The sequence below is a fragment of the Geospiza fortis genome, unplaced genomic scaffold (genome assembly GCF_000277835.1).
Source record: "Geospiza fortis unplaced genomic scaffold, GeoFor_1.0 scaffold637, whole genome shotgun sequence".
Classification (NCBI taxonomy): Eukaryota; Metazoa; Chordata; class Aves; order Passeriformes; family Thraupidae; genus Geospiza; species Geospiza fortis.
This window is the reverse complement of record NW_005054515.1, coordinates 546,792-557,877: the sequence shown is the minus strand read 5'-3', so window position 1 is coordinate 557,877 and position 11,086 is coordinate 546,792. Positions and strand designations below refer to the sequence as shown.

The window sequence follows — 11,086 nt, the reverse complement described above, 5'->3', positions numbered from 1 at the left end:
GTGCGCGGAGCCGCCGCTGCAGCCGGCAGGATGATCGCCGCCCAGCTCCTGGCCTACTACTTCACGGAGCTGAAGGAGGACCAGGTCAAAAAGGTCAGATGGACATCCCCCCGCCCAGGGCCGCCCCCCGCCCACGCCTCTTGGGTTTTTAATTTTTTTAAAAATTGTTTTAAAAATATTTTAATTTTTTCTTCCCCCCAGGATGGTTTCGTTGCTTTGTCTCCAGAGCCACCCGGCTGCGGGAGGAAAGAGGGATAACCCCGGGTTTAAACTCTCCAGAGCATCGCCGGTGGAGATGGGAGCGGGGTGTGGGTGATGGATGCACAGCGGCCGGTCAGGCAGGACCTGGAGGGGCAGTGAGGGATGGGGGTGATGGCTTTTCCTGGTTTTCGTCGGCACCAGCATCCCCGGAAAGGGGATTTCCCCTTCTTTCCGAGGATGCCTGGGAGCATCCCCGCTCCAGCAGGCGAGGAGCAGGCAGTTTTTGAATTATGTGCCGCTGGAGGATCGGAATTTACAGGAAATGGTTGTCGGCTGTGCTTAAAAAGAAGCATTTCTAAATGCTTCTTTTCCTCCAGCATTAGGAGGTTGCTGCCGTGTGGTTGGCACAGCGCTGGGATCGAGCCCTGCCACAAGGAAAAGGGAGCGGGGCACAGGATAAATAAAAACATGGCAGTTAGGTCCCGGCTGAGCATATTGCCGAGCTGTAGGGAGCGGGGAGCCTGGGGCTGGGATGTGGGGACACGAATTGGGAAAATAATTGCAAATGTCGGTGAGTCGGGCTGACGTCAGGAAAGCGAGGCTTCCCCTCTGCCACCTCCTCAGGCGTGCGTGTGACCCACCTGGGCGTGTGGCTGAGGGCATCCCTAAAATATTTCGGGACAGCCTCAATGACAGCGTTAGTAGTACTGATTTGTAGTGTTCTTGGGCTTGAGCATCTCCCCAGCAGGAGGAGAGAGCCTCATGCCTGTGGGCATCTGGCTGTGCCTGGGCTGACCTCAGCTCCAGGGTGTGGGTGACCCACTCTGCCCCACTCGAGATGGGCTGAGCCGTTCCTGCTGCTCCCTCGGATTAAACCCAGCACAGCTTCCCATGGTTTCCATGTCTCCTTCCGTGCTTTGGGTCTTTTGGGCTCTCATGAGGAGCCAGAGGCTCAGCCTGCAGCCCTGCACCTCCTGGCCCCACATCCGTGCCTCTCCTGTTCCCAGGCCCACTGTGCTCCTTTTCCTGCGGGATTTGTGAGCGCTGCTGCTGGTGCCAGCCGTGCCTGCCCAGCCAGGGCCTTCTCTGTCTTGCTGTGTGTGTTATATTTAGAAGGCCAAGATAAGCACGAGTGTGTGTGGTGCCTGAGGGGCGGCAGAAAGGCCGTGGGGAAGGCACAGAGAAACTCTGCGGTGTTCGGGGGGTTATTTATTGCAGGCTGGTTTGGCACCATGGGGCTACTATTGTCTGACAGTATGGGAAACCATTTGGCCAGGGAGCTGTAAAGCATTCTTATGGATCAAGCTGGTTTTGTCTGGAAAAGCGAAGGAAAAAAAAAACCCATGTGAAAAGTCAAAAAAGCAGGCTACAGTTTTTAGAGGCCGTAAGACATCTTTTCCTGTTTGTGTCCTTTTGGAACGGATATTGAGCCTCCTCGGTTGTGGCTGTCCTGTGGGGAGGATGTCTGTGGCAGCCAGAGCCTCTGCTGCCCTGCAGGGGCTGGCAGCTGGTGGGCTCCATCCCCTGCTTCCCCGTGGGGCAAAAGTGCTCTTGCTCCAGCTCAGCGTGCTGCTGGTGAGGTTTGTGCTCCATCAGTGTGCTGCTCCTAGGGATACGTGCAGGCACGGCTTCATTTCAGGTCCCTCCCTCTCCTCCCGGCTTCCGGGGGAGCAGCACTTTCTGCTGGTACGTGCCTGTGGCTCAGGGCTGCCAAGCAAGGCGTTGTCCCTGCTCTCCCTGCTGCCCCGTGGGGCTCCTGGACGCCGAGGCTGCTCCTCTGCCTCGCTGGTCTGCCACAGCCATCGGCTCAGTGCGTGGTGGCACAGCTGGCAGGTCACCTTCAGGATGCTGCTGTGGGTCACAGGAGGGCTGGGAACGGGTTAAAAGTACCGGAGAGCCAAGGCTGAACGTTCTTCTTCTCTTGTGACCTTCTTTTCCTTCTTTTTTTTTTTTTTTTTTTTTTATTCCCATCACTGTGATGCTCTGCAGCTGCCTTTCCACGGTGGGATGCCTGTGGAGGGGCATGGATGGGGCTGGTGGTTTCAGACCCTGAAAGGGATAACCTGCATCTAAGAGCTCATGCTTCTGCACTGGTTCTGCTGGGCTTGTGGGTGTCCCCTTAAGTTTCAGTGTTTAAAAAAAAAAAAAGTCATTTTTTGAATGTTTTTCAAGATGAGTCCTGGCAGGGTGGAGATGTAGAGTTGAAGGAAGTTGTTGCTCATAGTGTGAACCCTGTGGCCCCTGCCAAGGGAGCATTTTCCGGTGAAACCACTCATAATGGCACTTCCATGCCACCTCAGTGTGCAGCAGCAGGCTGGCACTGTGTGATGCCCTGTGCTGTGTGAATACACATGTGGTCCAAGCAGCTTAAATTATCCAGATGTTTTTGCAGACATCTGTCACCTGAATGTTTGTGACATTCTGGGGACAGCAGCAGGAGCTCAGCAGCCTCGCTCAGACAGGGTGCTTGGCCCAAACTTGGCTGTGGCCCCGATTTCTCTGAAGGGCTGATTCCCATCCTGAGGGGTGAGGGACACACAGAGTGTACCTGTGCCACTGCCCCGTGTGGGGAGAGCTTTGTAAAACTTTGTAAAACTGCCTTTTGTTCCCAGCAGGTTTGTACCTGCCGTAGCTGGCCCCGGCAAAGGGAGCCTCGAGGTGTTGCCTGGTTTCTGTCTGTCAGGGGAACAATATGTTTTTGTTGTCTTACCTGAGGAAAAAGATCTTGCGACCCAGGAGGGACGTGTAGATGTTTAACCTTGAAAAAAATGTGTTGGAATGTAGTATAAAATGTAACAACTAGTATCCAGAAGAGCCCTGTATTGGTGACCCGCCCCTATAAAGGCTTTTTAGGAACCGATCTGATAAATCATAAGTGAGCGCAAACAATTTCCAAATGTCTAAACTACTTGTTTTAACCTGCTTTGGCTCCTGATGAATCTTCCTCGTGCTGAAAGGAGTATGATTAGCTCTGCAGAAAAATGTTTTCGTGGTGAAGGGTTTTGGCATGAAGTCTGTGTTGGTAAAATAGGTGCTAATGATTTCTGAAATTGTTCTGGGTGTGCTGTCTTCTTGGATACCACTGACTGCTGTCCGTGTCTGGGGATGGAGGCATGTGTTTAAGGAATGGCCCTTAAGTTTAAGCCTTTAGTGCTGCCTGTTTCATTTATAATTATTCACAACTGCTGCAGTGGCTGGATTTTTAGAAACTTCTTTTCCCTAAGTACAAACTGCATCCTTCCTATGTGACCAGGAAAAATTACGTGAATGTGGTTCAGACAATGAAATCCTATTTTTAAAAAATTGTTCACAGATTCTGTCTCTCGTTTGTTTTGGTCTCTTTTGAGAAAAAGAAGTGACTGAGCTCTTGGAGGACTCCCATAGTGGCAGTCTGGGAAGATGCCCTTCCTCGGGGGGTGACTCTGGAGTGACAGCTAAATAAAGAATAAAATGTTTTCTGCTCCTTGTCTGGAATTGTTCCTGCCCTCTGCCATCCCCTGGGAAGGGCTGGTACCTGTCTCCCATGGGAACCTCAGTGGGGCTGCTCCTGTCTGTCCTGCGCCGCCTTTCCACAGCTTCCCCGTGCCCACGGCTGAGATTTGCTTTGTGATCGGCTTTTATTGCCGGCAGAGCAGGGAGTTATTAAACCTCCATCCTATAATCCAGCCTCCAGCCCCCCCTGCCTCAAGTTATTTATGGCTATTTGCTGGGAGTTTTCCCTTGGAGGGCTGCACTTACTCCCTTGCTGGAATGACTAACCATCTTCCCGCCAGGGAGAAAAAAACAAAAACCTGCCTTTTTTCCCCCTTTTTTTTTTTTAGTTTTCCGTGGTTTTGGAAGCTGTAACACGTAGGAGTGACTTTTTTCCAAGCAGAGGCTCTGTGTCCCCGCCCCGGGAATCTCGGCGGTGGAGATGGATGGCCTGGGTGGCATGCAAAGCCATGCAGGGGATGCTCCCTGCGTGCAGGAGCGTCCAGCCCAATTATGTAAGGGCGCTGGCAGCGCTCATTGGTCTCTCACGGCAGCAGAAAGAGCCCTCCCTCCCTTTTCCCTCGCTGCTGAGGGCAGCACAGGGGCAGAGGTGGGGAGAATGGGCTCGTCAGTCCTGACTGTGCAAACGCCACAACCTGCGCTCACAGCAGCGCTTTCGGTGAGCAGGAACCCTTCCGCCCTGCTTTTGGGAGGAGGATGCAGCAGTGGGGCTTTGTAGAGGGGTGTATTAGTCTGACTGTGAGTGGTGTTTACTGTAGCTTTCCCTGGGAGAGCTGGGGAATCGTCCCTCTGAGCGGCAGCGTGGGCTGCTGGAAGCTCAGCCTGAAAAAGAGGTTGGTTCCTCCCCTCCTTCTAAAGGGAGTATCCTCATGCTCTGACATCATGGCTTTACACACTCTGCTAAAAAAAACATGGCAGGGTTTGCCATGAAGGAGAGACCTTCTTGCTTAGCCAGACTCCAGCCTCTGCATCCATCCCCATGGCGTTTGGGGCTGCAGAGAGGGCACATCCCATCCAGGGTTTTATTCTTGGAGTGAAAGGATGCAGTGACTGGCTGTGGTTGTTGCTGCGAAGGGGCTGGCGGCCCATGAGGGCGGCACAGGACACAGCAGGGATGTGGGGATGCTGCCCTGGGGTCTTGCATTTGGCCTCTGTTGCAGAGAACCTGAGCTCAGCTCTTCTACCCTTCAGCTGTACGCCTGCTCCGTCACGTCACCGGTTCGTGGGGAAAATGCACGGTCTCATTTCATCGTGGCGTTATCAATCATGGTATTGTTCCTCTGCAAGCAACGACACTGAAAAGTTCACAGCTTGTGCAGCCTCTGGCTGTGTCCCCTGTGGTCCAGGCTTGCCTGGCCCCCAGCCCTGTGGCTGGGGATCAGGCTGGATGCTGTGCCCAGCAGCGCTCTCCGTGCCTTCTGCCTGTCTGTGTAAATAAGTGCTGGGTCATGGCAGGAGGGGGTCTGGCTCAGGGACATACTGTCTTTGGGGAGACCTTGAGTAGGGTGGGCAGGAGTGCTTTCTGTATGAGCAATTAGATTGGTGCTGCTTTTATGGTCAGTTTAGGGTTTAATGAGATTTTGATTGCATTTCCTTTGTGAAGGGCATTATTCATCGCTTCCCGTCTCAAAGTCCCCGGTATATGGAGTGCTTGTGTGCCTGTGTTTTACATGAAGTGGTTTTTTGTGGCCTTGGTCTTGTAAGACACAAATGCCAGCTTGGAGATGAGCTGCTCTCAGGGCTTCCAGAGCAGCCAAGGTGACACAGGGAGCCTTGGCACAGAGCTGGCCTGGGGTTTAAAATGAGGTGGCTTTTCCAGTTTTGCTGAGGACAGAAAACATGGGCAGGGTTTTGTTTTTTGTCTTGCTAAGCTGCAAGCAAAAGTGATCCCAAAGGTGTGGCTTCGATCTGAGCCATTTGTGGAACCAAATTTCCAAGGCAGGTAAAGAAACAAGGCAAGAATAGACTGGCAACTGAGGTAAAAAGGGTGGGTGGTGTGTTTGGCAAGAACCCCTCCAGGCCATGTTGTATTTTTCAGGCGCCAAAGCATCTCTCAGTCTTCCTGACAGTGAAGGTGGTTGTACTATTATGGAAAGCAATATTGTTGGAAAACTAGAACTGCCTCCTTTTTCCAAGGAGGTAAAGCAAGCTCCTGTCATTGGAAGCTGCAAGGGAGAAGTCAACAACTTTTAATTTGATGTTTTGTCATGAGAAGGAAGGTGCCATCTGCTCACAGTCAAGTTCTGTCTTTCCAGACCCTCTGGTCATTATAGCTTTGGAGGTGGATAGAGAGAGTGCTCTGCTACACAAAAATAATTTCTCAGCCTGTGATGTAGCCCCAAAACTACTGTGGCAAGTCCTTCCCAATGTGAGGCTTTAAACACGGAGCACCCCTGACACCCACATCTCCCAGCTGGGACAAGGTGCCAAAAGAGGGATTTTTAACTCCAGCTGTTCAGCTCGTGGACAGTCAGGAGAGCTGAGAAGTGGGGCAGGTGCTGGAGATGGTGGTCTGAGGCTGTGGGCAGACGGTTTTGTGTGGGAGTGAGGAGGCAAAGGGATGTGGGGCTGTGCACAGGAAGTGGTGGAGGGAAGATGGTAGGATGGAGCTCACCTCAGGAGGCCTTAGACTTGTATGGTCTCCATGATTTTGAGTCAGAAGATAAGGCATGAAGCATGTGGCTGTGTCCTGAGCTTGGCCAGAGCCCTGGGGCCCTGCTGGGGCTGCACACCACCCTTGCAGTGAAAAAGAGGGCAGCCCTTGATGCTAGGGTGCTGTGTGTCCCCCCAGATTGACAAGTACCTCTACGCCATGCGGCTCTCGGACGAAACGCTGCTGGACGTCATGGCCCGCTTCAGGAGGGAGATGAAGAACGGCCTCTCCAGGGATTTCAACCCAACAGCCACTGTGAAGATGCTTCCCACCTTTGTGAGGTCCATTCCTGATGGTTCAGGTAAGCAGCTGAGGGTTTGCTTTCCATAGTAAGCACGGTGTGCTTTGTTGGAAATGCACAATGTCCTACCAAGAACAAGAGGGATTTGCTTCCTGGCAAGCCCAGACAGCGTCTCGAAGGCAGTCTCCCCTCTGTGTGCAGGTCTGTTCCCACAGATGCTGGGAGATTTTGTGATTCCTTTGTCAAAGCCATTTTGATGCCTGTGGAAGGGCCCTTCCTAGCAGTCATTCACTGTCCCTCAGTACATTTAATCTGAGACCTGTCTGCCAGCAATCAGTACTTCACATAGAATGATTTTTGATGCATGCAGTTCACACTTATGTGACCTAGAGTCCTAAATACAGTGGCTTTTAGTGATGTGCTGTTTCCTTTAACTTCTCCTCTTCTTACTTTTTCCCCAGTGGAACTGTGAACCATTACAGGCTGAATTTGAGTTTGCTGGCATTCATTTTGCATTTTGTAGCTTCCTCTTCCAGACTGTCTTGGTGGAAAACTCGCAGAACTCAAGGAGGATGTAGCACGTGGCTGCAAAGCTGCTGCTCTGGTGTGCTAAGCTTTTTCCATCTGGATGCAGGGCTCGTTTTTTCCATGCCCACTGCACCAGATAAAAGTGGCACCAACTGCTATCAGACACCAAAAAGGTGTTATGTTAGTAATTGAGAACAAGATTGCCTCTATTGCTTGTTACTTAAAAATTACTATGTATTTGTAAAAAATACCATATATGGATTATCTAAATGTATTTATGAACATTATATAATAGTGTTTATTATTAGGAGTAACACTGTTTCCCTCTCATGTAGCATGGGCTGGTTTGTGGTGCCTACCACAAATTAACTAGTTTGGTGCCTACCTGTGTGCAGAAATTGCAAGAACTGCATAACAGAGTTATTACCTATTTTGATGCTTTTTGTTTGTTTGTTTAAGTTAAATCGAGAATTTATTGGTGAAAGACATGAGGCCAGGTGTTTTGTGTAAATTGGTGCTGCTGTCTGGCAGGTGGAAGTCTTTGATAGTTTTGCTTTGGTGTTGCTTTCTGCCATCTCAAGCTTTTAGTTGAGATGTTATTTGCTGTCTGAGGAAAACCAAAGGAAGAATGTGTTTGAATCCTCTGTTTCCCTTAATTTAGCACTGCTGGCTGATATGTTGAAATGTTGTGTTGAAATTTGCAGCCTATTGAGAAAACCAGAAGCTGCCACACACAGCTGGCTCACAGGCAGAGGTTGCACTCAGGGTTTGCGCATGAGGTGACTTGAGGGCTTTTGTGTGGAATCCCAGCATTTCTACTGGCTCCAAAATCCCTGTTTTTTTCATTGATTTGAGTTCATTTGAGTAGTGACTTGTCCCCAGTTCCCTGCTTCGTCAGGCACTGCACAGTGCCAAACTGAGCTGCTTGCAGTGCGTCAAATAATTTTAAAAACTGTTCCATTGTACAATCTGGGAAGATTAGAGATGGCCCAGGACAAGGGGGATCTGCACATGGCCAGGAGAAATGTGAGAGGTTGCTGAGCTCTGCTGGGCCTGAGGAGGAGCCAGAGCAGTGAGCAGCCCTGGCTGTGTGTAGGCGTGTCTGTGTGTCAGGACATTCATTTCAGATCATGCATTGCACACCTGCTTAAAAAAGAACCTCGTGTATTGTGTCCAGGGCACTCAGTTCCTGCTCCTGAGCCTGCCTGGCTCCTGCCAGCCTCTCCAGGCTGGGCACACTGCTGCCAGTGCTTTGCAGCACAGATTAGAGCAAGGCAGTGCTTTGCCCAGAACAAGTTCTATAGAACTCAGTGCTGATCTGCGTGGTTGGGGGTGGCTAGAGCCCCTTTGGATAGGTGTTAGACAAGCAGGCAGGGCCATTCCATTCTGTCCCTGAAAGGGCATGTTCTGAGGCCAGGTATGAGCAGTGTTTGCTGTGAGGGGGTGTTGTGGCATTTCTTTCCCTGACTCACCCCTGTGTGCCTGTCATGCCTGGCACAGCCATGGCACAGGTGCTGCCAGGACAGGTGCAGAGCCCCTTTCCTCTTCCTCCCAAAGGTTCTGGGGGGCCCTCACGGATGTGGCTGGGTCGATGTGCCCAAAGATGGCAATTCCTGCCTTCAGCTGTCCCTCCGTAAAAGCCAGAGGCTGAAAGCCTGCCCTTTTCTCTGGCCTGTCTCTAATTACTGCCTTGTAAGCTCTTTCCTCTGAGTCCAATTATTATTATGGGAGCTGACTATTCAGAAAAATACTGTTGTTTAGTTTCAGATCTGTGCTTGTGTTCTTTTTCAACAAGGAGTTTGTGAGCAATAATTCTAGAGACTCTGGAGGTGTTGATGTTAGCAGTTTTTTCCCCCTTCATTCAGAGTTGTTTAATTTACAAAAGCCATGAGGTTTTTCAGTGCCCAGTGCCCAGAATGGTACCTCAAGCTAATTCAAAATGCTTTCAAAGTCCAGATAAATTCACAGCGGGTTTGATTGCCCCTTGGTGTTACAAAGCACAGATTAAATGCTGCTACTTGGGTTTAATTCCACAAGTACACTAAGAGAAAACTCTAGTTGCATACGGAAAGCTTTACACTCTAGTTCAGAGGCCTTTTAAAGGGTGAAGGATGATTCATAATAATTTTTTACCTTGCAATGAGCTTGATGGTGCTGGAAATCAAGCACCCTAACCTGTTAATTTATTTACAGGGAAGGTATTTCAGAAGTGTAGTGTTTGTTTGAGGTAAACACTAAAAAGGGCCATCTGGTCCAGTGTTGATTTTCCCATTAGTTCTTGGAGGTAATGGCCTGCACTCAACAGATGATACCCATAAGATAAAGCTTATTTGGGTATTTGGCTTAATGAGGAACTTGTGCTCAGGGTTTGACTTCCAGACTGGCTGTGGTGAAGTGGGTTATGAATTTTTTATGCTGAGCCAAATAAAGGGAGCTGCATCTCCAGTTTGTGTGTGCTCATGTTTTAAGTGACATTTGTACTGGTGCAAAGCAGTGTTTAAAGCCACACTGCTCAGAAACGGGTGGGGAAGCACTGCAAGGTCTGTGTTTTGGCAACTCAGCTTGCCCATGTCTTGAGCAGCAAGAAGGACAAGTTGCATTGCAGTGCAGTAAAATTTGGAGATGTATTAGAAGTTGTGGGCTCCCACTGTAATTTTGCTGTGTTTTTCTGTATGGAGTTTATTGTTCTTTGTGGTTTCTCACATGACAGTGTTTTGTTTCTGTGTTACACTGCAACCTTGGAAAACCAAAAGGACATTTGCAGTGTGTTTTTGCCTCTCTTGGTCTGTTTCTGTTAAAGATCCTGTCCTGAGGGACACCTTGTGCAGTTCATGTGCTTTGCTGACTGGGATGAGGCTCCCAGAGGCGCATGGGGTGATGAGGAGGAGGAGCTCACTAGGTCAGATTTTAGGAGTTTTGATATGAGATTGGACAGAGTAATCTCAGAGGCAAGTAGGGCTCTGGAAATCCTCGTGGATAAATTGCATACCTGGAATTTTCATGACAGCCTGGGGTCAGAAGGCTCTGGGAGCTGAGTGTGTTTGAGATAACATGTCACAACAATCATCCCAGCTGCTAGAGCTTCTTCCACTTTGAATTTAGGTAGAAGTGGAAAAACAGCAATGTTAGGAATGGCCTTCTGAAAGTCACAGCTGATGAGGAAGATGATGAGAAAACACCACTGCCTTTGCTCTGCTGCCCTCTGAGCAGCCTCAGTTAGCCTGGGGATGCCATGCACAGACACAAATCCTTGCCAAGAGCCCTGGTGATTATCTGCAGCCTGGACGTGCACTCCTGTGTGAGAAAGCTGTGCACACTGCTTCCCTAAATATTATCTTTTTGCAGACTTTGACAATCACTGTGTTTGCTCCCTCTTTTGTAGGACATGAGATGGCACGAGCAGGTCAGGCAAATATGTTTGCCTTGCTCTCCAGGGATGCCAAAGGTGTCATTCCTCTGATAGCCAGGCCATGTGCCTGGAGTCTGTGACATTGCAGGGTACTGGATTGGCTTCAGCTCTCTCCAGCACAGGGGAGGATGGAGGCACCCCAACTCTTGCCTCCTGGGCAGATATTAGGAGCTCTGTACAAGGCATCACAACTTCTGAGTAACTCCTGCAGCAGTACAGGGCTGGATTTTTAAGTTGTCTGACTTCTCTTACCTGTCTGCAGTTTGCAGTGAATCTCAGCCTTTCTGGACACGAGATGGGGGGTGGTTCCTACTTTCATTACATCTGTGTGTAATTTGTTGATTTTAGAGCAGACACCATCCACTGTTACTTGCCAAAATGACACAGGTTTATTTACAGCAAAAAGCTGCTTGGCAGTGGTCTGGCATCCCTTCAGTTTCCTGTCTCTGCTTTCAGCATCTCTTTTGGGTCTCTCCTGAGATCTTGGCTCTGCCATCTTCATCATGAGATCTGGATACAGACTGTTCAGTGTTTTGAATTCAACTTCATTGCAGTTGCCTGT

The 11,086-nt window shown here is 49.9% G+C and overlaps 1 protein-coding gene across 1 annotated transcript in view; it reads left to right on the top strand.

The window, feature by feature from the left end:
- Positions 1-6: 6 nt before the first annotated feature.
- HK1 (hexokinase 1) overlaps positions 7-11,086 on the top strand; it is a 35,147-nt gene continuing 24,067 nt past the window's right edge. The window contains 2 exon segments of the mRNA XM_005428965.2: positions 7-93; positions 6,485-6,647. Coding sequence (XP_005429022.1) covers positions 31-93; positions 6,485-6,647 — 226 coding nt within the window. The 5' untranslated portion in view covers positions 7-30.